This window comes from Anopheles cruzii, chromosome 3 (genome assembly GCF_943734635.1).
Source record: "Anopheles cruzii chromosome 3, idAnoCruzAS_RS32_06, whole genome shotgun sequence".
NCBI lineage: Eukaryota > Metazoa > Arthropoda > Insecta > Diptera > Culicidae > Anopheles > Anopheles cruzii.
In genome coordinates, this window is record NC_069145.1 from 78549591 (window position 1) to 78574391 (window position 24801).

At 50.9% G+C, this 24801-nt stretch overlaps 2 protein-coding genes across 2 annotated transcripts in view; both read right to left on the reverse strand.

The window, feature by feature from the left end:
- Positions 1 to 1798: 1798 nt before the first annotated feature.
- LOC128271065 (protein abrupt) lies at positions 1799 to 3252 on the reverse strand. The gene is made up of 3 exons (XM_053008498.1): positions 2781 to 3252; positions 2378 to 2680; positions 1799 to 2304 (listed from the first exon to the last, which is right to left on the reverse strand). The coding sequence occupies exons 1-3, from the start codon at positions 3250 to 3252 to the stop codon at positions 1799 to 1801; spliced, it is 1281 nt and encodes a 426-aa protein (XP_052864458.1).
- Positions 3253 to 7143: 3891 nt separating this feature from the next.
- Positions 7144 to 24801, reverse strand: part of LOC128274657 (homeotic protein female sterile-like) — a 55301-nt gene continuing 37643 nt past the window's right edge. Inside the window, exon 6 of the mRNA XM_053012921.1 lies at positions 7144 to 8846. Coding sequence (XP_052868881.1) covers positions 7144 to 8846 — 1703 coding nt within the window. The remainder of the gene's footprint in view (positions 8847 to 24801) is intronic.

A 24801-nucleotide genomic window follows, 5' to 3' on the forward strand; every position in this document is an offset into this window, starting at 1 on the left:
CTTGTCAGCAGCAGTATACATTCGTTTGCTCATGATATTTCGTATCCGGTGTGGGTAAGTGGTGTTGTTTGGTGTAACTGTGCGCCCGGTTTCTGGACCTCCCGGGGATCAAGACGGCGTTTGGATTAGAAAATCGTATAGCTGTTGTCTGCGCCACTGTACTTGTTTTGTTTGGCTTTTGGTTGATGCGGAGAAGGTGATCTGCATGCTGAATGTATCCAACCCATCAGAGGACCATGGTCCCCGTCTGGTGAGTGAAGTGCCCCGTCCCCGTCCAGCTTCGTTATAAGACGTATACGGGAAATAGTATACTTTCAGTTTCGCTTCCATGATAGTTTCGTGAGGTCGGGCATAAAAATTTGATTCAGTTGCACTGCTTGAAGCAGTGCGCTTCTGGTGATGGCAGATCGTTACGGATCCTTTCGTAAACATTGTATACATTGCTCTATAGTGTACCTTGAGGGTGTGGTATACGGTTAGGTTCTGCTCTCTGCGGGCAACGGGCAGACGTTGTGTGATGGTAGGTAAAATCGTAACATTACTTCACTAGCTATTAGAGGTAAAGGTTAAGTTCTTCTTCGGAGTCTGCGCTGACGCATCGTCCTCCGATGTGAGGTAGACTGGGAATAGGATCCAGCTGTGGTATCCTTCGTCAATTCTGCAACTTCTAAGAAATGCATGCTTATTGCGAACGTATAGATAAAAGAGTAGTATCCGGAGCGTTCCACTCCTTCGCGGTGACTACGAACAGTCTGAGGTATTTCGGTTGCTCACTACACCGGCTACCAGGCTATGGTGTAGTAGGTATCTTGCTGGCTGACCGGTAGAGTTGTTTACTTACAAGCTAATTTGAACCCGAGTTGTGTACATTCGTTTTTGTTTTAAAAACAAAACAAAAGATAGAGAAACAGAAGCTGGAAACATGCATCGCATTCGCCTACGCGCCGCCTGCAACGGGAAACCGCTTTCTTCTGAGGAGGTATCGTTTGAGGTATATATATAACATTGCGCGGGTCTCTTGTCTCTCTCTTTCTGAGTAGAGAGAAAGCCTTTTCTCTGTTTTGCCGCTGACGCCGACAACGTCCGGATGACGACGCCGCGCGCGTCTTATCTTAACACACACGATGGCACGATGAATTGTCGAACTCGAATTTTGTTGCCAATCTGCGATGCTGTGCGATCGTCGATTGGCGCTCTCCGATGGGCACGAAAAGCGCACGAGAACCGTAGTAGATCGAAAACGCAAACTCGAAATCACTTGTTTTTCTAGGACTATAAAGGCATAATACGAAAATCTTCAAATCACTGGAGAGATGATGATGCTCGGGGGCAGCCGTCTTGTTTGACTTAACCCACGGACCGCACCGTACTTTTCATCGGAGGGGCTAAACTTCTTCTCTGGTTCGGGGAACCGTTTCCGTTCCTAGCTTTATTCCGAAAGTCCGGGAGATACTGGAATTACGTGCGTGAGAATTGTGTATAGTGAATGGCGTAAACGTGTGTCTCTTTACAAAATAAATTTGCTGCCTTTGCTCCTTTAACAGCAGGAGTATCTCATGATCCTTTTTCCCCTGGCGTTGCCACTTGTTCTCGCGCTCCCAATTGGCGCTGATCGTATCGTTCGATTCCTTTGCTCGTATAACGTGTTGCGTATACCGTTTGGTTGTTTGTTGTGCACGTACTTTCTTTTATTCGACAGCCCCTGAAAGTGGTGATCGCTCGGCAAGATGTTCATGTTGGTGCAGGTGGTATACCGAAAACGTTAACGTTTTATTCGCGTTCCGTGCGCTGCTGGGAACTAGTGCGTGACGATGCTTTCGTCGTCCGAATAGTTCCTCTCGTCGGCCGAGCTGTTGCCGTCATCATCGTGGGCGCCCGATCCGTCGAGACCGAGATCCATCGGCTCGGAGGATCCGCCACGCCGGATGGCGTCACTGTTCAGTATGCTGTTGTTGTTGTTCAACCCATGGCCACCGCCATTGCCACCGGGAGCGCCCGCCGCCAGGGCCAGCAGTTTCTGGTGGTTGCTCGTTTGTAACAGTCGATCGGCGTCGACACTGCCGGCCCGATTGCAGGTGGCCGACTGGTCGATGGACACGTTCGGTGACGCTTGCAGTTTCGCGAGTGGCGACAGATCCGGAGCGTTCTGGTTGTTGTTGCTGGTGAGCTTGGCCAGGTCTAGCTGTGGCGGCAGGAATCCGGGTGGCAGCTGGTCGAGATTGTGGCCGAGCGTTTTGAGGTGCGCAATTTTGGCTGCTTGTAGTGCGGCAGCCGCTGCCTGCTCTTGTGTCATTCCGCTCATTCCTGTGGGGAAGATATCGAACCGAGTGTGTTAGAACCGGAGTGACCGACGGAGGACCAAAGCTTCAAGTCTTACCGAATGCATTCTCCGTGATAAACTGCAAGTACGTGTCCAAGATGGCAGATCCGGTCGGGGTGTTCTGCTGCATGTGGTTCATCGGCCCAACGGGAGCACCCACTCCGCCGCCGCCGCCGCCACCACCGTGCCGATCGGAGCCGCCGAGACCATTGCCTCCGCTACCGTTTCCGCTGGCTCCACCATTCCCAGCCGGTCCACCGTTCCCTCCGTCACGGCCTACCATCGCATCCAATCCGTGCTTCGGTGTGCCTTCTCCGGGTCGCACGCGCGTAATGGTGGTCGAGTTGAGATGATTGAAGCCTAAACGAAACACAGCAAAGACGAACAATTAGCTTCTCTTCGATCGGTGATTCCAATTTGGAAAAGGATAAAGACTAGGACCAGTTCTTATCGAACGTACCTGTCGGGGACATTCCCATCATGCTCTCGTGGAAGCGCCGCTGTGATTCGCTGTGACTGCTCTGCGACATGGTCAGGTCCTCGGGATCGTCAAACTCTTCGCCACCTTCGCCCGATCGCAGCTCCAGCTTCATGCCATCGTTACGGCGCGTGCCGGTGGGCGATGCGCGGGCCCTCAGTTCGGCCGGTGAAATCTTGACCCCGGCCTTGGCCAGCAACCGCGAGGCGAGATCCGGATCGAACGGGCTCGGCATCGGCAACACGGGCAGATCCTTGGTCGAGATGCCACGGTGCTGGCGGGACATGTGCGAATGGAGCGAGTTGCGAGACTTGGCGACCGTACCGCACAGCACACACCGGTACCCGGGGCACACGGTGTGCTTGTCCTCCAGGTGCGTACGGAGCGTGTGGGCCGACCGGTAGATCTTGCCGCACTTCGGGCAGGGCCTCGGATCGGTGGCACGGACGCGCATTTCTAAGGAACGGCGAGAAACTGTAAGTACAACCGTTTAAGGTCCGTTTGGGGTCGGGTGTTGGTGAGGACAGGGAAAAAATGGAAAGCGAGAGAGATACACAAAGAGAAACAGAGAGTAAGAGGAAGAGAGAGAGAGAGAGGAAGAAGAGAAACGATAAACAATAAAACAAATGTCGCCAAATGATGCATAACAACGAACGGAACCACACGCAGATCCGAAAGTGGTGCTACTACGAAAGTGGTGCTTGTGGTGCGCCTGGCGGCGCCAATTTCGGAGCTGTTGCCCTTCTGCCGGGAGTTAATTTGCGGGGGAGGGAGGGTGAGGAAGAGGGTTTAGTAGGCCCTAGAGCATCTCCAGGTGTTACCGCCAATTAGTAGAGGAGTAGTTATAGGTTACCGATAGGTTGTGGGATTGTGGTAAGGTGATGTCCACAGGAAGCTACTCGAATATGGGCGGAAAGTCGTCGCTATTTTACATCGTCCCGTGGGGAAACCTTCGCGACAATCGGAATCGAAAGCGGGTCTTGTGTTTGTTTTACTGTTTCATTTACTGTCTTTTATTTCGGTATCAATTTGTCTCCGGGCGGCTATCATCCCATAGTTTTCCTTTCTTTGCAAACAAATGCAACGAGATAGTACATCGTAAATGGTTTGTAGTGTGTTTGGGTGTGTGTAGAGGGGTATGTGGTATTGTTTGTGGTGTTGTATTAGCTGGTATTCTGTGTATCGGGGGGTCCACTAGGACACGCTCTCTGTCCTCCGCCGTTTGTGTTTGTATTGATAGTAGTTCGTCGACGCAACACGTCGTTCTATTAGGATGCTATGCTTTGTGTTTACCGTTGCGTTTTGCGGTGCATTTGTTTGCTGCAATATATGTTTTTTTTTTACTTTTTCCGCACCATTTTTACACGCCCCTTCTTTCGCAACATCACTTTTACAATTTCGTGCCAATTGGTTGCACCCATTTTTGCCCGATTCAACTCTGCTTCTCTCTTCTGCTATTGGTATGGCGGGCGCATAATAATCGTATACACGTATAGGATTATAGGTAAGTTTATAGTTTGCTTCTGTGGTTGGCTGCTTAAAGCGAGTTTCCTTCTATTGGTTTGTAGTGGTACTTTGTGTTAACTTGGGTGCCTGTGTGTGTGTGTGTGCTGCGTTAAGGTAGCCGAAACACGAGGCCGTGTTGGATGATGATGTTGACGCAGAGAGAACCTTAGCTAAACTAAAATGCATAATTAACACCTCGGCACACCCGGTTTCCACCGAGAACACAACCATTGTAAACTGTTGACTATATGACAACCGGGCCGCCGCTTGAATGTTACCGGCTCCCGAATTCGGTTGTGTGTGCTAAACCTAAGCTCAGAAAATCGGAATAAAACTACTAATCACTAAACGGTGTTAAAAACTAATGCAAAAATGGCAAATCGAGGAACCGCGCGGGTCTTCCAACCCGCGATACCACTTATTAGTGTGTTTCTGTGTACTAAATTCAAATTTACGTATATCCGTTGAACTGTTTACGGTTTGCGAGGTTTTCTTCCGTTTCTTGCTTTTCTGTCAGCCGCTGCCGCACAATTTCCTAATCCGTTTAATGTCACCTAAATAAACAATTCTTCCCCGCTAGTAAAGACCACAACACGCGAAACCCCGAGAACCTGCTTCTCTAATACTTTTGCCAAGCCGATAATTACGGATAGTGTGAGCACGTGGTTGTGGTGGTAGTGATGGTTGTTGGCCACCACCAGGGGTCGCTCCCGATAGCTCGTTATCCGGCGCTGCATGCGGTTCTCGCCCGCGCCCATTAATTGGGGACACATTGGATCATCGTAATTAGATTTTTTTTTCCCGATGTCTCGCCCAACAAGGGAGGAAAAGGTTGACCACCATCACCACCCACGCCCGCGCCACGGCGTGCGGCGTGGTGTGATGATGATTACTGTTTGACTTTACTTTTCGGTCGGCTGTTGATGAAAAATGGCGCTAGGTGTGGCGGCCTCGTGGCTTTATCGTCGGGCTGAACCGACTTTTGGGCGACCGACCACCCGTCCGCTACCATCGCAGCCCATTCGTCCTCTAAGAGCACCGAGAAATGGGCGAGGACGATACTATCGTTCGTTCTGTGTTCTGTGTGGCCAAATGCGGGGACATGTTTCGCGGGCTTGCGAACAAAAAAGGCCGCGTTGTTAATGGAACTATCAACCTCCGTGACGGTGCAAAACAAAAAGCGGAACTGCTTACGCCATAACACTAACTGCAGTGGGCGCGTTGAGAGAACCCAAGGAGCCGTACTCCACGCGTTTCACGTGCCTTTGTTTTCGGTTCCAAAGAAAGCGCAGCCAACGTCTGTCACACTATCGGCATCGTTAGTGTAGTTAGTGTTTTTTTGTGTGTGTTCCCCCGCACGGGTCTAGAGCAATGCGCAGGCGATGAGTAACCTATCCGACTAACCCTATAAGGCCTTCCGTTTGACTTTCTTGAAGAGACACTACTGTATGCTTTCTCTGCAGTGAAAAGCCCACTTTCTAGTGGTTCGCCGATACTGTGCCGGCCTACGAGCCGTGCGCCTGACTTTAGTCGTTTACCGTACTTTCTTCAGAAATCTTAGCGTAGGTTATAAATATACTACAGTTGCTGCTGATCGGTTTGACCACATCATCCTCTATTTATCTCTAGTTCGTTTGGTTTCTGAGTGTGTATCAACGTTATGTGTCTTTATTTTAGCGCAATTTGCTGTTCGGTTGGTGGCCACTTTTAACAGTTTTTTCTTTGCATCAATTTTCTTCTCACCTAATGTTATAATAGCTTAGTAGGAACCTTTTCCGATTTTTCATGCTGCTTTGCTTATTTTGGTTGTCTAAAAATAGAAAATCAATTAGATCGATTAGATCAGGTTTCCCCGATTTGATCAGGTTCGGCCGTTTTTGTTGTTGGCTTATGCTGTTGCCTAGCGCGCTAGGCCCAGTTTGCTGTGTTTGCTGTGATCTTCCGTGTACTGCCGTCTTTGAACTTATCATCAACTCAGTGCTACCGTTCCCTATATGCGCTAGATGCTACCCACCATGTCCTATCTGCGTCATAGGTCTGAGACATCGTCAGTGCAAAATAAATAAAGTATTAGAGTTCAAATGTCAAACTACGGGCTGCGGTACAACCGTGAAAGCGCCTCCCAGGCAAGAATAGGGGTTCCATGCGCGTCGATTTGTTCTAATGATAATACTGATCCGATGAAGAAAAGCGAAATGCTGGGTGAACTCTTCGGTGATGCTGTTGACGAACGCAGGACTAGAAAGGAAAGAAAAGCTACGTTTTTCTTGTGGCCTCTTGCTTCGGCGACGGAAACAGTTCGACTGTTTCGAGAGTGTCAGCGAGCAACTCGTTTTTTGTGGTTGCCATTTGGTTTCCATCTTTGTCGGCAACGCGGTAACCCGCTCTCCAATCATTAGTTCCCTATCGTACTTTGTTTCTCTCTATAGTGGCCAATTTCGCGCTAAACCTACATTTTACATTTTTCATTCACTTTTTCGGGAATACTGAAAGTTCCAGCGTCCACAGCGTCCTTATCGCTCTAAACTATCTGTGTACTTGCAAACGCAATGCAACGAGTTTGGCCCGTCTTGCTACCCCGTTAGGTTTTCGTTTTTCTTCGTTTTTAGGAACTTTAGTCAGTTTAGGACACACAGATGCGCGCACGCGTGTAGCTCGCGGCGCCGCTCTCGTAATACTCTAGAGTAAAAATGTGTTTCTTGTTTCCTTCTACCTCTCTCCGTTTCCTCCAGCGTGCCGGAATGTGTGTTCGATTTGCTTTGCGCGCCCCTCTCCATCAGTGCTGGTCGGCCACGGCCATTTCCGTTTTACATGGGGTCTGCGGCTGCTGCTGCTGCTCTCACGGAATGCCCGTGAAGGGACCGCCGGAGGAGCGCATCGCCTTCATCTGGGCCCACTGGTTCGTGTGCTTCAGGCGCATATGGTTGCGCACCGAGTTCGGGTGCGCGAAGCGCCTTCCGCATTGGATCACCGGACACACGGGACTGTCCCGAGGGTAGTGGCGGTCCAGGTGTTGTCGGAAAACGCGCGGCTCCAGTGGGACCTCGCACAGGGGACAGGGCAGCAGATAGACCTGGCCCGTGGCATTGCCCTGGCCACTTCCGGTGCCATTACCGCCGGTGCTGGTGCTAGAGCTACTACCTTTGGTACCACCACCGGTGTTGTTGCTGCTGCTACTGCCCGGCACAGATGGCGGCGCAGCAGCAGTGCCACTACCGCTTCCGCCACCCCCTGCGCTGCTATAAGCGGCGGCAAAAAGGCGATCGGCGGCGGCAGCTGCAGCAGCAACGGCCGCCACGGACGATTGCTGTTTGCTGTTGCCGCTACCGTTACTGTTGCCCCCCGCGCCCGAGTCGTAGCCGCCACCGGTGGATGCATTAGCACCACCGACACCGCTAGCGGCCACCGTAGCCGCCGAGGGACGGCAGCCACTGGCCGCCGGCGACTGTGAGCCGCCGCGCTGATCCGAGCCACTCGCCTGCCCGAGATTCAACACGCTGGTGGGCGTCAGGGTGGGCGTCGGCGGGGTGCTGGCCGTCGAGAGCAGAAACCCGGCCAGCTTTTGGTGGTGGTGGTGCTGGTGCTGCTGGGCCTGCCGCTGAAGCAGAGCCTGCAGGCGTACCTTCTCGTTGAGGAAGTGCTGCTTGAAGGCCAGCTCGTGCGTGCCGGCCTTGTGGTGGGCGGCGAAGAAGTCGGCCGCCGCCTGCTCGCTGCCAGCGTCGCCAAGGGCGGCCGCTCCGTTCATGCTGCTGACGGCGCTGGCCGCAGCTGCCGCCGCCAGGACACCGGCCGCCGCCATCCGCTTGTGGTACTCACTGTCCAGCGTGGTGGCGATGGCCGACAGCCGTCCGTCCACCTTCAGATCTACCTCGTTCTCCTCGCTAGCCGCCCCCCCGTCTTCGTACTCGTCCTCCTCGTCGCGCATTGCGCCCATATTGTCATCGTCATCGTCCTCCTGCTCGCCGGCGTGTGCCGGCACACGCCGTTCCCCTCGACCACGACGTCCGTCTTCGTCGTCCGGGTCGTCCTCGTCGTACCGGTGGTGCTGGTGCTGGTGGTGGTGGCGGTTGCTTCCCCCAAGCTTGCTACTGTCGCTGAACGTCGGCTTCCGCCGAGCTGGCACTTCGGTGTGGTTTGTAATTGGCCGCCGCCGCAAGGCGAGAGCTTCCCGGGCGTCGTCCAGTGCCGACAACCCGGCGGCACGGCGCTCAGTCTCACGATCACGATCATCACCCGACTCGTCGTGGAATGCCGCCACCGGCCCACCACCGCCCGATCGCTGCTGGGCAGCGGCAGCTTCCGCAGCCGCTGCGTGGTGCGAGTGCTCGAATTGGTGGCGTTTGAACCGCTTCGCCAGACGGCGATGGTGAAGGTGTTGCTGCTGCTGCTGACGGCCCGATCTACCGTAGTCGAGATCGTTCTGGGCCCGCTCGTGGTCGCGACTGCGCCTGTCGGGAGACGTGCGCGACGGGGACAGGTCGCTTCGCTGCGTCGCGTCGTCGATCTCCTCCTTGATCAACGCGTCGCAATGTTGGCGCGCATCTGCAATCGTTTGTTATTAGCATCGTATGTTGGAGTTTAGTTCGTATGTTTGTTCGGTTTTTTGCATGGCAATGTGCGCTCACAGTGTTACAATGATGATTTCTGATCGCCCGTGCCCGTGCGCGAGCTCATTCGCTTCGTTCGACCTGATCTTGCACGTGATCGCGCGCGCTGCTATAGAGCTAGGATTCGCCCACCACTGTCGGTACACTTGTTTGCTAACCAATTTCTTACGCTACATCTGATTTCGGTACATTTTTGAGTCATATCTTTGTGTAATTAGACAGTGTACACAGACAGTTTCGGGGTGTTTTCGCATTGGTATTGCATTAACGTTAGCGATCATGGTCGTACTGTGGTGGGTTTGGGCTTTCGTAGGCTTCTCGTAACGAACATAACTATATATTCGAATCCGATTTACTTTTTTGATGTATACTTTTATCGTATAACTTGCTTCCATGTGCTTGCGATGAACATTATTAATATTTATTTTTGTTTAAACGTTCCTTACTAGCTTACTAAATGATAAGGATGTACTGAGTGGAACATAACGAAATTAAAGAACAGAAAACTATAACAACTGAGCATGAAACCAGACACAAACACACACACAAAGAGGTACACGCATGGTTGAAGGAACAGAAACAAACGAAACGGGGACATTGAAACGAGTAACCGAAATGATCCTTTTCGACATTACAGACTAAACTAAAAGAGATCACCGATCAGGTCAGGAACAAAACGGAGGGTTAACAACTGGTTGGCCGAAGGAACCAGGGTTTATCAAGGAAAACAAAAAAGAAAAACACACACACACACGCACGCACAGACGAACGAATGATGAAATGATTTCAATGTTGCCTCTCTGATGATGTATGCGCTTTTGCGTACATGTTTTGTTGATTTTGAATGAGGAAACTATGAAGGTCACACTCTCTCACGTCTGAGGTTCTGATACCGTACACATTTTTGCGGCGAATTTTGATAGTCCAATTAGCGGGTGGCGCCTGTAACCGATTCCGCAGAACACCTGCGGTGATTTACCAGATTTGGTTGATACAGTTTTTGTTTGGTTTTTTGATTGCCGATAATTGTTCAGTTCAGTGTCGAGCCCTCTATCCTATGTTTTACACGCTGGATGAGCCAATTTTGGTGGTTGAGTTTGATAAGTTAAATGCCAATCGGGATCGGGGCAGGGAGAGTAGTGAGTGTGTTTGGAAGGATCGCTGACGCTGGCAGCCATTCGATCGCTGCGCCATCGAGGGGTAATGCAAAAGACCCACATACACATCCATTGCAACCAGAACTGAAGTTTTGTAAATGAAATTAGCAACAGAAAAAACAAACGATTCCAAAAAGTTTGTGACGATGTTGGGGTTGTAAGTGAACAAAGTATGAGGACAATCAAATGGAAACTGAACAAAGTTAGCAGACATAAGGAGATAAGAAACCTAGAAATCGCCTGGTAGGGACGGGAGCTAGGGAGCTACACAACACGGGTGCTTCTTGTTCGTGTCGCTTCGTTAAGGAACCTTCTTGCGAATACTCATTGTTCTCCAATGGGTACAGTGCATTAAAACAAACTCTTCGATTGTATCTATATTTTCGAATAAATCCCGTGCTTCTAAGCAATTTTGATTTGATTTATCTACATTGTTGTATTTTTCTTTGGAACTCGCTTAGTACTTTTTTTTTCTCAAGTGGTTTACGATCTTTGATTTTGGTTGTCTTAAACTAGGTTTCGATAGAATCGGGCTGAATCGGGCCCTTCCCTGCCTGCAGGAGTGCATGTGGACACTGAATAACTAGAGTTAGGTTGTGATGGTGTGTATGTGTGGTGGCGTCGTGTGCGTTAGGTGGTCCCAAATCGAAAGCTCCAAATTTTATGGATTCAGCCGGGAGATAGAAAAACGTCTTTCAGAAGCACAAGCAAATGTGTCTTCGTAAACTGTTGACGGCAGTGGATTGATTTTCCAAAGGATAGCATAAAAACGGAAAGCAATAAATAAGGTTTGTCAATAGATAGGTGGGTGATGTGGTGCCTGTAAAAGTCGAGGTGCAGCACATGAGGATGCAAATTGCTCGAGAAGATTATTTTGGTGCAGTTAACCGCGGGGATGCGAAAGAGTTGTTTTTGGTAAGGTAAAAGATGGGTGTGGAGTGTGTGTTAGGGCATTGTGAATTTGATAGAAATGTGCAGTGTGTTATAATTTTGGACCTTCGTTTTACTATGCGAACCAACGGAGATTCAATCGACACAATCGGGGGTTGATATGAACATTTTTACAAATCGAAGAGAAAGAGAGAGAGACAAAGTGAAATAGAACCAGAGGCTACAAATAAAAAGCAAACTAAACCTCACACAAACAACGAAACTGTAACAAAATGAAGTGATTGGTAGGAGAACGAAAAAATAAAATAAAAAATGATTCCCGAACCAAAGGATGAACTAGTAAAAACGATGTCAGTAGGAGGAAACCAAAGAAAACAAAAGCAAATATACTGTCAAACAAAACTAAAGGAATGTTTAAGTTAAGTAAATATTAATAATTATTATGCTGAACAATCAGAAATCATTATTAAACACTGACGAACGATATTAATATACGCTTTGGTCGTCTATCGCTGTACGTTATGTTGAAAAAAGAGAAGAAGTGAGTGTTTCAACACGACAATCATTTGTTCCGTTTTTGTTCATTCCTGAGTTGATGTTTAGAATACGCTAAATAAATTAAAAACGAAATCATCGGGTAAAGCCCCCACTATTGGGCATTAGCTGTGAACTGTTTTTAAGAATAAAAACAGAATGTCACACGTTAAGGATATATGCTTCGTAACGAAAGTGAAAAGAGTTAAATGGACAGATTTAGAACCGCAGCTGCCATTCGGTAGCAACTGCTTCTATGAAACATTTCCACGCGAATGAATTGCAACTACACTACATTTCAAGGCAAATCTTTTGCTCTAGCTCTAGATGTTTGGTTTTTAGGCAATCTCACGTCAACGAAAGAGAAACAAAAAATAATTTATCCAAATATTAAGGTTTTACCAATCACTAGTTTCTATTCGAATTACAACGCTAATACACTATGTACAGGACACACACTCGATCATCAATTCGATATAATTTGATTCCACATACAAGGGGACACGATATTCCTCTTCCAGCCGATGGCATATTGTTTTTAAAATTACACTTTGAGCTTGTAACTGTCATTGGCAGTGGCGGAATTTAGTAGCTTCGAGCAACAATTTCCATCATCCGATCATGAATAAAATGCACTCACGCTCGGCTGATGGCTAGTAATTAAATTAGAAAAATGCTATACAAATTTAGCTTCGTTAAGTTTGATATCGGAATTTAGCGACCACCGAAAACGCGGCTACGCTGACAGCCCCAAATTGATTTTATAATATTTTATGTTTTGATGGAGCCGCATGGTGGCTCAGAGGGAACTGAAATTACACTTCTAGAACCGCGTCTGCCAGGGGTCGGGGGGCCGCGGTCCTAGCAACTAATTACTCAACTTTCGATTTGAAGACACTTTTATACCCGTCCGTCGTTTATTTTTCATCGATAACAAACCGGATCGATAAAGGGCATAAAAATATGTTGCAAAACATCATAAATCTAGAGCTACGCTGCGCTCGGTAAGTCCGTTTTTTTATGTTTCTCCGTCACACACACACAGCCCTAGCTAGCCTAGTGGTTGGAGGTGACCCAATGGATCCGGCTGCGGTAGAAATGTGTCACACAGCTACATAATGTGCTCCGGTTGGATTTATTCATTTGCAATCAGCCGGGGCTCGGGGACACCGAGCCGGGCGCAGAGACAGGCGCTATCGGGTCCCGCCGTGTGCGTGCGTGTGCCGGAAAAAGAGAGCCAGACAAACTGAAGCCCAAAAAAAGGTCTACACAGAACGAGCGCGGCCAGGCCTAGAGAAACCATTTAATTAGAAAATCGATTAAAAATTTCGCCCGTTCCGGGGCTAGTTCCGGGAGGGCCGGATAATGGCGGGGACGACCGCTGCCGCAGTTGAGGTTGGAATGAGCTCGATTTTAGTCGGGCCCCCGGTATGATTATTAGCCGATTGGTTATTGTAATTGTATCGCTCTTAATGGTGGGCAGCCCCCCGCCGAGGAGGGAGCGCCCCTCTCTTGTGTGTGGCGTGAAAGCCTAAACAAAAATAGAAACCAACAGCAAAACGGCGGCATCCTCCCGCAGTCGGTTTTGTTTCGCTAAATGACGGAAATTATTTTCCCTCCCTTTTCCGAACGCCCGGCACACACACACAATCGGGAGGGGGTGGCCATAGGGGGCTCCTAAAATTACACGGTTTATGAGTTCCGCCCCGGGAATCTCGGTTATGCGGGAATTGGATTTAACGAAAGCGATTGATTGAATTTTTAAAAGGGGTGAAATTGTTCAGAACCTCAGCTCATCGGCCGCCCACAAACCGGGACCCGCACCGGGGTCGAAAACGTCAAACCGGATCGTCGGTTTTGTGTTCGCGTTCGTCCTTTGAAGGTGGGAGAACCGGAACCGTGTGTGTGGCTTAGAAATGGGAGCACAGGCCACCGAGATAGTGTGTGCCGATTAGTGGCCCAAAAGTCGCATCATTGAGGCCAAGCCGTGTGTCTGCTGTAGGTGTGCACCACCACCCATCCCGGCCACCCTCGCCCCACCACAAACCGGGAAGGTGGTAGGCAGCTAAAAATTGACGATGGAAAATCGGGGCCACAAAACAAAATCCATCCATCCATCCCATTATGGGCCCACCACGGAAAAGCTCCTCGGGGCAACCCGCTCACACACGGGGCATGTGGTGCCGAGATCCCGACGCCCGGCGGCTTGCCAAACGGCTGCTGGCCTTGCCATTGCGTCCCTCGCGACACACAGAGACACTTTTGGACGATCACCAACGGAAGGGTTCTCGAGAACCCCGAGAGCCATTAACGTGAATGGCGTTGTGTGTGTCTTCTTGTTGGCGGCGCAATCGACCCGGGGCCGAGGACGCTACAGCCTCTCTCTGCCGGGCCCGAGTGTGACATAACGGTCCCGGGTCCGGTTAATGAGGGTAGACGACGGCGGAACACAGTGCCAGAGAAGTGGGCTTTTATAATCACATTCAATGGATAATTATGCCTTAACTATCATTAAAATATTCCATTCTAAGGATTATAATTATCATCATTTCGACATTAAGAATGTTCGTGCGCAGCCTTTTGCGAACCCTTTTCCCGGTGACGCGCGCGCGGCACAGCGTGTCATGTTTGAACCGGGGTTCTTACAGTGGCGGCGGCAACGCGGGGATAGTTTTTGGTCGAGCTCACCCGAACTCTCGTCCGTGCCGGTCGGTGCCAAGGAAATTACTTTCGATAGGCGGTTCCGGTTTTGGTCCATCGGTTTTTTGTTTGTCTATTCGAATCTGTCTGCCTCCAGAGAGAGACAGAGAGAGAGCTCTGGTTCGCAATGCGCTGTGTGTCACACAGCTTTCTGGCACTGTGACCATTAATCCCAGCGACAAACAGGATCCTTTCGCCCGTTAAACAACGGACTCGGGGGGAGGAACACGGCGGCCTTCGCTTTGCCGGTAATAAATTTTAATTCCTTCCACAATTTCAGCCGGCACGGGAAAGTAAGTACGGCGACGACGATGGCGTTCCGTTCGTGTTTGCGATCCCCGAAACGTGATGGTTTCCAACAAACTCTGTGCTTTTTGTAGCCCCCCCCCCCCCCCTCTGTTGGGTGGCTCGTTTAGTTGCGACGTATGCGACGCTATTTTAAGGATTAATGCAGGACGTTCTTACAAGACTCTGCCGCGAAGGGGTTGGGCTGATAAATTCAATCGGTAAAAAGTGGAAAAATGTTCAAAATTAGCTTCAGGACACAGGCAGGATACAGCTCCCGTGTCCGTTCCCGATAATGTCCGCGTGTCCGCGTGGTCGGGTTAACTTTCTCTACCCGTCTGCAGCACCGGATTCGAAGAGCAAACTTTTGACGGCCCCAACCAAACACACTAATGTCTTTTACGATTAACGTCGCGAAGAATTCGGCCAAGCGCAAACACATTCGTACTCGCTGTGTGTCTGCCGCCCTTTACAAGTGTTGGCACAGCTTTTATTTTACGGAATAGTTTCACCGACAGCCTCTGAAAAGCCGCGTGTTCGTTGATCTGCTTCCGAGAGGTCCAGGCCGACTACGGTGCGCCTTGCTTGCTTTGGATTCGCGTCCGTGAGTTCCTTTTTTTTTGGTCTTGCTTTCCCCCCCTTTTTCGGTAGGGCCGGACAGGATCAGGCGCGCCCAGAAGGGTGGTTATAATTTTCGTAATTGAAAATGTTTGCTCCATGTTGCCACGTCGCTCTAATGCCACCGCGGCCCCGGCGAAGACATATTGCATGTTCGGGCTCCGTTTGCAGCGGAGCGAGAGCCATCAGATTCCTTAACGTCAAGTCGCCCGTCGTCACGAGTTTCGGGCGGCGGAAAACCGTGTTTCTTGCAGAGCGCGGACTCGGCCTGTAATGGCCGGGGGTAGAGGTAATAATGCACTACTCCTTTCCACTCGCCGACCAAGGTTCGGAATGAGTTTCGCTTGGGGTTTTTTCTGTCTCTCTGCACTCGTTTCTTGGCTTTTCTTTTTGGGGTGGAAAATGAATAAATGAAAGCTGCCCCCCGGGTGTGTCTAGGGCGGACTTTGGTGGAACCAGAGCAAATGGCTTTTAATGGCGACAGAGACAGCGTGGCGCAAGGCCGAAAAAAGGGCTACGCGATGCGAAGAAACTCGAAAGCAACTATTTTTCGATAGTGAGCACACTTTCAACAAGACACAACATCCCGGACCCGGTTGGGCTGGGCCCCTTCGAGAGACTGTTGATTTTTCAGGTTATCAATTAGTCACTAAAGCTCCATTTCGAGCCGGACCGGCAATGGCGGAGGTTAAGGAGTTTGTAGTAATGCTACGTTCATTTGTTTTTGGTTTCCTTGGCCAACCTCAGGAAGCCGCCGGCACACACACAGAATAGAAAGCCAAACCTCGGCCGTAACGAGTGTTCCGCCGAAGAAACGGCCACCGGGGTTCCTCGTCGTGCTGCTACTACGAGGACCCATTCGTGATTTGTGACAATTTCGACGGCACAACCACACTCCAGCACAGCAAAGCCGTACGCAATCCCCGGCCGGTGTGTTGTCAGCGAAGTAGTTTGTCTCCGTCGAGTGTTGATTTTGATGCGTTGATTTTCTTTATTTTATTTTACGTTTTTTTCACCATATCGAAACTCTGTCGTCGTCGTCGGGAGGGTGCTGTAATTGGTTTTGTAGAAGAAAAGTAACGGGGACAGAAAAACAAAACAATCGGAAGCCTCGAAATGGGCGGCAGACATGAGCGCGCGAGTGTGTGCCCGGCCCGAAAGGAGTCTCTCTCCTTCGACCTCTGATTTTGACAACCAGCAACGTTGCTCCGATGGCGTGCGCTTTTGGCATCATAATTATCAGCCAGCATTTGTCGGACAAGTCCTTTCCCGGAAAACTTCCCTCGGGTCCGCGCACCGGCGTCTTACGTTGGCAGGAGAGGCGTATGCATTATTAAAATGGAGCTTCTTGAAATCGCGACCCGGTGTCCTTTGGGGCGTTGGTGTTCAAATAAAACAGAAAGGGGCAAAAACAAGAATACAGCGCGACGCGCGTCCGTGGAAACGATTAATTGGGCCGCCCGTAATTGAATTTCCCTTTTTTCCGCCCAACCGGACGGAAAGCGGGAATCGATGAATTGCTTCAAAAATAATCTCTCTTTTTTGCCGTAAATTGTCGTAAGAACTCGTTCTAAAAATAGCACCGCGCATAATGGGTGTAAGTACCGCCGACGGATGGGCTGGTCCCCCGCTTCACGGGAAAAGAGCGAAGGCATTTTCTTCAAAATTACATAAACACTCCGGCCAAGTCCGGCCCGGGACAATTGATTCTTGGGCGGTTCTTGTTTGAAAAGGGCTGTTTTTCGAGTCCCGAAAGCGATGCCATTAGCTGCGTCCCGGGACTTCGTAATGAGAAAGTTTCGGTTTTTCCCGGCAGACAACAGGAAAGGTTTCGTTCGAATCTCGTTTAATTATTAACCTCCACGTTTAGCGGGAGCGAAAGAACCAGAAAGCGGTACATCAAAAATAAAGGCGCCGAAGTAATGACGGCTGAATGGAGGGCAATTTTTCGGTGACGGACAGCAGGAAAAAAACGGGAGGATATTTCTGCCCTTCACACAGCAGTAGATGGACATGCTCCGGTAACCGGCTCCGAGGAGAGTGAAGCACTCATTTGATTGAAAAAAAACGTTTTTTTGGTGATCCACACAAGGAAAGTGTTGCGAAGAAAATCGCTTTCTTAACAACCGGCTGCCAGTTCCCATGGGGAATCGTATCGGCTGTGCTCTAAAATTAAACTAAAACTCACCCAAAAAAGGCTACGGGTTTAGCAGTTCAATAAATGGTATCCAGTGATTTTTTGAACCGAAGACAATCAAATTAGCTAGAGTTTCGTCATCAGCACGCGTCCCTCATTATGGTGGCCGATGCGCCCGGGATTGCACTCGCGGCCATCGACGAAATGGTGTATCGACGACAATGATCGAAATCATACAAGCTGATTAAATGCTCAAGGGGTACCCCACCGATACGGACCCGGGGCCGGATAATGCCAGCCTATCATGGGCCGATGACACGCTCTATGCTTATATGCAGCTGGTGATTTCTGGTGAGCAGACGCCACCAGATGCTGGCCAGGCATTTGCGCCCTTGGTCCGTACGCAGCGCAACGCGCCTCTTCGATGCTTCAAAATAGTGTTGTTGATGATTTATGCTCGCTGCACAGCGGACGACGCTGCGATGCGATGCGACCTCCGGGGCCCGGGAATTTAGTTCGTTTGGTTAGTCCGGAAATTAACCACGCACTGCAATCATCCGCAAGCGCTGTGCACCAGACAACGCACCGACGATGATGATGAGGCGCTGTGACCACGACGGCGACGACGACAACGACAGACACCATCGGGACGAGTTAGCGACGTTCTATGCACCGGGCGCACTCGGCCCGGCCCGGCCCGGCTGCTGGGCATCGTATGCCTTCGAAAACTTGGCAAAACTCGGGCCACCGATGCCTAGGTGGCCTCCCCCTCCCGGTGTGTATGATTCTGCATAAATTAATTAGAAAACTTCCCCATATTTTCCCATTCTCATGCCCGCTGGTTATCGTAGCGCGGGCGCAGGCCACCGGGTATCCGGAGAGCGAGAAGGACGAATTCGCCTTCGTGTGCCTCCCCCCAAAACACATGCTTGACGTCGGGGCGAGGCCTCATGACGGCGCACTCGTTCCAATCATCGTTCATCTTCCACACACAGGATTAGATGAATATGAATAAATTTCATCAGTCGGCCCACAGACATACACATGCCGGGAAGAGCCCTCTGGCTGGCCGTGGAAAATGCACTTTGGTCGAAAAAGCGGCTCCCGAGTGAGTCTACCGGGAAGAAGGATCTGCCTCACCGTTTGTTTATTCAGCAGCAGCAGCAGCAGCGGCGGGCGGACTTGCGATTATGGCGGGGTCCAGTAATTGTGCGAACGGAAAGCAATCATTAATGCCCACAACAAAGGCCTCCGCGGCACAGCTTCGGTTAGTAACAATTGCCACCTTTGCCAGCCAGGGGGGCAAGCAATTAAAAAGCGGGCTTCGGTGTATAAAGGATTGCATACCTTGCAGGCGGCGACAGAGCATCGCGATGCAAAAAGATGATGCCTTTGCCCAAATCGTTGCTTATTTTAATGCTATCCGTGGGCTCTAATTCGTGCCACACCGGGGGTGCCAAGTTACTGGACAAAGGGGACCTCCCATCCCGGGGGCACAGCATCACAATGCAAGCCCCCATATGGTGCGCGCATTACAGGCGCGCCATGGTGCTGCATTTTAAATCATCAATCATCGCCCCACGATGCGCTCAAAGCGATGGGGTGTACGTGCGCACATACACACACACAAACACACACACGCTGCGGTGTGCCATCCGTTGTTGTTTTATTTTAAAATTTATTGTGCTCCATCCTTGTGTTCCTCTCGGGCGGCGTCGTGATGATGGATGCAACACCCGGACTATCGCGCGGAAGGATATCCAGCATTTTGCCATACCCACCCCCGGGGGGCCCCCGGCGTCGGTGGGGTTCGCTAATGTTAACGTTTCGCCGCCGTGACGACAACCGACACGCAGGTCACAGGATCACATCGCTTTACATCCGCAGGCGAAGAACGCAGCATCCCCTTTCGACCGGGGCGTCCTCACACGGAGGGTCGTCAGCGAGAATCCGTTTCGATGCACCCGATTTAAAACGTGTGCACGAGTGTGTGTGTGTGTGCAGGCGGTGCATAAAACAAGAGGTTAATTTTGATTTCGCACCGCCGAAAGGCTCCGTTCGGCGAAACTCTGGCTCCGGAGTGGCGCCGTGCACATTTTATGACTAATGATTGCGGACCCCGCGACCGGAGGCCTTCTAGCGAACGGACATTGATTTAGTTGCTAGTGGCGTGTGTGAGTGTCGCCAGTGAACATCTGGCCCTGCGGTGCGTGAGCCCTGGACCGAAAACTGCCGTTGGTCAATCGAATGATATGCTCCTGCTCGGCTGAAGTTGCAGTTAGTTAGCTGCAGTTCCAGTTGTTTGCAGTTCAATTAGCAATAATGATATTAATTTACGAGCTCGGTACAAGCACGTCCGTCCCGAGATGGGATTCCGTCCGGTTGTCCGGTACACTTGTGGTAAGCCACCCAGCTACTGCCCCGGGAGGACCAAAAAAGATTGACCAAACTTTTCCAATCATGAGCGCCACAATGACGCAAAATCGACGGGAAAGAACTCGGCACTGTCACACCGAAAGTAATTACACAGTGCCCACCGCTCATCGTAAGCCAAAGTCTGATTAGAATCGAATCGAAGTGGTAATTTGGTAACAAGTTGCGTTACGCCCGATCGATCCTTTCGAGAGGCGCAAATATTTAGCAAGTAGCTGTAATTGTGGCACGCACCAGCAAGAAAAATAAAACCGAAAACTCTTGGTGAAGTGGCGCTCTAAAAATACCACAAAATATTTCCCCCCCAACGACGACGCCCAGAGCCCAGCGGAGCCGAACGTAGTTAATCGTCCTCGTCGTGCCCGAGAGAGAGAGCTGGGGAGCTTTCTTTCGTCATTAGTCAATTTCTTAAAAGCCCCAGTCAAATCAACGACCTCACCCGGTCGGCCGGCTCTGTACCGTGCCGCGCCGCGACGGAAAAGGACATTTCCGTCGGCAGGTCCCAGTCGTCGACGTCGTCGTCGTCGTCTGACGGAGCGATTATGTTCGGGTGTGGCAATGTTACGCTACATTACACCGTACCAGGCGGGTATTACACGATATTGGCCGGCGCCGGTGACGGCATCGATTTACGCGGATCCTTTGAAGACGGCGGACGCGGACGAACGACCGAGCGAACGCGAAGCATAAAGAAGGGCTTCAGGCCGGGGTGGAAAATCATGCACGGCACGTGAACACAATCAAGTAATTGATTTTCCAATCGCGATACACTCTGCCCGTAAGGCGGCCTGTGTCTGTGTGTTTGTGTCTTAAGCCTTTTCGGTCCGAGGGTTTCAGGTTTGGGGGCGACCCGTCGTGGCACACATAGCTCGCCGGGTTTTCGCTGCCTATCAACAACAATGCTATCAGCGATGGGAGTGTTTTATGATTTAAATAAGCGGCACGGCAGTTAATTTGGGTTAAGTGATGGACGCTTTACTTCGGCCTCTTTACTCGAGAGCTCGAGTAGCGCGGATTCGGAAGGTCAAACGCCGGTGGACAGAGCGAGCATTGATTCTGAAGCTTGCCAAAAACAATGTCAACACCGCTGTGGCGTTGCGGTGTGTTCACAAATTCGTTCCTCGAGATTTGTTTGCGGGTTTGCTGGGATCTATCCGACAAGATCCGTCGCCCCGAGAAGGAAGCCCGAGGTTCTGATTGGGAATGATTTAATTAAACACTGTTACGGAGTTCCTTCCGGTCAAAAGTGGGAACAGCAACCCCCGAGCGAGGACCTCAAGGTTTTCGGGTCCTCCAAAAAAGTCGTCCTCATCCAGTCCGTAGGAACACAACCGCACACCACAATTCATTGTGGCCCCCCGGCCTCACCGATATTCTCGACAACGAGTGGCGGCTCATAATTTCTTCAACCACCGAAAGACGGCGTTCGGGGGTTCCAATAATCGGCAAGGAAGACCCCACCATCGGTGGCAGAGAGACAGAGAGAGAGAGAGAGCGTTGGGTGCCCGTTTCCGGTATATCTAATCTGCCTAGTTAGATCTTAGAAGCGGAGCGCTACGAAGCCAGAACTTGCTGCTGCCGGATTCGGAGCCACAGCTCAGCTCAAGCCGGCCGGGAGGACCGGCTAAATTTAATAAAACTAAATCCATTCCAGCCCATCGTCCAGCCTCTCGGGTGGATCATCCTTCTTTCAATATCCTTTCCGTTCCACTCTTTAGTGCATGCCATCCTGCCTGTGAGCCGGCCGCCGCCACCGGATTGTGCGCTTACTTGATTATCCTGTGGAAACTTTTCACTCCTCCAGCAGCAGCAGCAGCAGGCGCTCCCTTGCCCAAGGGTTCTAGAGAGGCAGGAACTATAGAGTCCTGCGGCTTGCCGTTAGATGGCTGACCCTCGCACTCTCCCCTCAAGACCCCGCCTTAGAGGGCTCCTCTTCGGGTTTGGTAGAAGAAAATTTTTAATAAAATTAAAAACTATTGCCTCGGCTTGGCAGATGAAGTCCGAGCAGGATCTCCGAAGAGGATTGCGCGGCGTGGGCCGAGCGACGGCCGATCGGCATGGTCGATAAAGATTAAATCGTTCGTGCCCGCCACCCTCAGCCCTCAGTGGGCGCGTAATGAAAATGGAGATCATCGGAGATGGCCCAGGGCCGGGTTTGGGGGAAGCTTAGAGTTAGCTTCTTATGCATCTGGAGAGTCCAAGCCCACGCAGGATGCAACCAAACAATCATCTTTATGCTACTGCCGCGGCTTCTAAGCCATCGGGCGGCAGTAGGCGGCCATCTCGGAGCCCCAGCAGCACCTTGGGTCCTTGCAATCAGTAAAGTATTGTCTCTGGAAGCGTATTGTAATCATGATCACTCAGCCGAAACGAGCCGATGCCTTCGGGTCAGGGCAGCAGGCTAGGTCAGGTCAGGCCAGTAGCGGAAGGCTTCCGTCATTACCGATATTAGTTTTGTTGGGAACTGCTGAAGCCAGCAACTCTCAAGGATATTACACGAAGTGAAGTACGCCGGGGCGAAGGTCCGGCTTCCGGAGAACCCGGAGGCGGCACTGCCAAGTTTTAAAAGGCACCATAGGGTCAAAGCGGCCACATACGACCTGCTGGCACCACACCAGTCACTGGCGTACGGAATAGTTTTATTAATATTGCAAAGTATATTTAATTTTAAATATTGCAACGGCCACTTATTTATATCCCACTCGCCGGCCCTGATTGGACGATGTAAGCCATTTTATCTTCGGTCGGCCTCCACACTTTGTACTCGAAGAAGCAAAGCGCAGCAAGGATATGGTCGTCGTCGTCGTTGGTCGGAGCAAGCCATGCCCCGAGTGTTGTTATGCATGGAGTGATGTTTATTGAAGAGTGGCACAAATCGTAAGCCTCATTCAGAAGCGCCATAAAGCCCGATATTGGTATCGGGATGCCAGCTTGGGGTGCGTGTGTGTATGTGTGGAAAGCCCTACCGTGGCTCATTAGACGTTATGGGGCCTAGGCACTCCCCCCCCCCCCCCGGCTACCGTGTTTTAAATGCCGTCCAATTTGGAAATTGGCCCAAAAATCAGTCGACAGGGGGTTGGTGCTTTGTGTGTTGTTGGTGGTACCAACTGGAAACACTTAACAGAACAGAGCACTCCGGGGCCCGTCCCATCCTTTCCACTTCCATCGGGAGAAGCCATGTCACAACCGAGAGGGCTAGGAGAGCCCTTCTCCCGGTTGGATGGAATTCATCGGGTACGATATGATTTAATTATTTACATTTGAATTAAAATCCTATCCTCCGCGTCCGCATTCGCATCTCACGGCCCGGCCCATGCGACGTCTTGAATTCTTCGTGTGTGTGTGTGCTGCGTTGCGGTTGGATTTTTGCGCTTCGGGTGGTCGGTCGACCGAACCGCAGCCGAAGCGCCGGGGACCCTGGGTTGACAGACGGCTGTGGTGTATAGTTTGAAGTTTCGCTAAGTGAATCATAATTTGAATAAATTTCAAATAATCCCACTGCCGTCGTCGTCGGGAGTCGACGAGGTATTATTGGGCAACGATTAAAACTTTCCGTTCCGAGCGGTCGGTCGAAGGCGCACTGTTGGCCGACTTGGAACCCGTGACACGGTTGGGGCTGTGATCGAGCGTCATTTTGTGTCACCGCGCGTCGTCGTCACTGTCACTGTCGGAGCGGGTCGTGTTGTTTGAGTCCGTTTCCTTCATTCGTCGCCATTGGAATAGAAACGGTCCCTCTCTCTCTCTCGAGCCGGAGGAAGCCCCGTGTTCACACAACGCGACGATCGGTAGTGTTTCAATGTTCGCCCGGAACATTAGTTTTTTCTCCCAACGTTCGTAGACGAGCAAATCGCGACGAGCGATGGAATGCGCCTGAAAGGTAGGCAACACCGTAGCAGCTCGCAGGGGTCCCCGGCGCTCGAAAGTGAAAGTAAGCAGATTAGCAACAATACGAATGCAAATTTGTTTTGATGCTTAATGGGGGTTGTTGTGTTTATTTTCGTTTTTTTTTGTTGGAGGGTGGTTTTATGTTTGATGCGTCGTCGTGTTGTGTTGTTGTGTGTAGTGAATTGTTCGGCATTTGGTGTCCTTCGCGCGCACTTTCTCTCTCTTGCTTTCTGTCAGCGTTTGGCCGCTGTAACTTTGGTGTCCTGGTGGGGCTAATTTGTGGACGGAAAGGTCATGAAACCCCCGGCAGCAGGAGCAGCGCAGCGGCGCGCACCGGTGTGATTGGTGCGCCAAGGGTGATTGAAAAATTAGTCAAATTATAACACAAACAACGTGCTGAGAAGAGGCCGCCGCACCGGGTTTGAAATGACCTCCTCCTCGCGCGAACAAGATCGCCCCAGGAGGTCCTTTTCGGTGATGCGTGCACAAGGCACTAGGGAAAAGGGCACGGCGCGCGGCCGAAATAACGTCTTCACTTTCACCATCCCCCCCGGATCCCACACTCTTCTTTGAGTTCGGGCGGATATGTTTGTGACGAGAGATGGTTTTTGAAGTCTACGACGTCGTCCACTACACTACGGCCCCGGCCACGGTGTGGTGGAGGCGACTGATGAAAAAATATACATAATTTACTCTGATTAAAATTTTTGCCCCTTGAAGAGACTCCAGCGAAATTGCGTTTGCCTTTTAACGTAATTTAGCGCGGCCAAGGCGAGCTTCCGGTTTTGGCACCATAATGCATTCGCGAGAAGGCTCCGGAGAGAGCTAAAGGGAGAACCCGAAATTCATCGATGGCCTTCGCCGGCGCGCGGCGGGTTGCTGCTTGTTGGCTTCAATTAAATTAATTTAGGTGAATTTATATACACAAACAACTAACGCCACAACACCGGGGACCGCGGCCGCGCGCCTCCACTAACCCGCACTAAACGCACTTATCCTCTTTCCGCGCGCCCTGGGTAAGGCCATTAGCTTGGCCACGGAATGGCGGAAATAGATGGCCGCACCCTTCACCTACTTTTACGCGGGCCCCGACGATGGCGAGGGCCGCTTATTTCGTCGGAAAGACGTCGGAAATATGGCTACCGCGAGCCACGCCAGGATAAATGAAGAAAGTGTTTAGCCCGCGGGGTGTTCGGGCTCCGGAACACCGAACAACAAGAGGCGTAATAACGTGGATACGGGCGCGCGAA

Bases quoted from the DNA above. Each gene is read 5' to 3' on its own strand.
- LOC128271065 (XM_053008498.1), bottom strand. From the start codon at position 3,252: ATGCGCGTCCGTGCCACCGATCCGAGGCCCTGCCCGAAGTGCGGCAAG. The intron at 2,681-2,780 runs GTACGTTCGATA...TGTTTCGTTTAG, and splicing joins GATGGGAATGTCCCCGACAG to GCTTCAATCATCTCAACTCG. The intron at 2,305-2,377 runs GTAAGACTTGAA...TCTTCCCCACAG, and splicing joins TATCACGGAGAATGCATTCG to GAATGAGCGGAATGACACAA.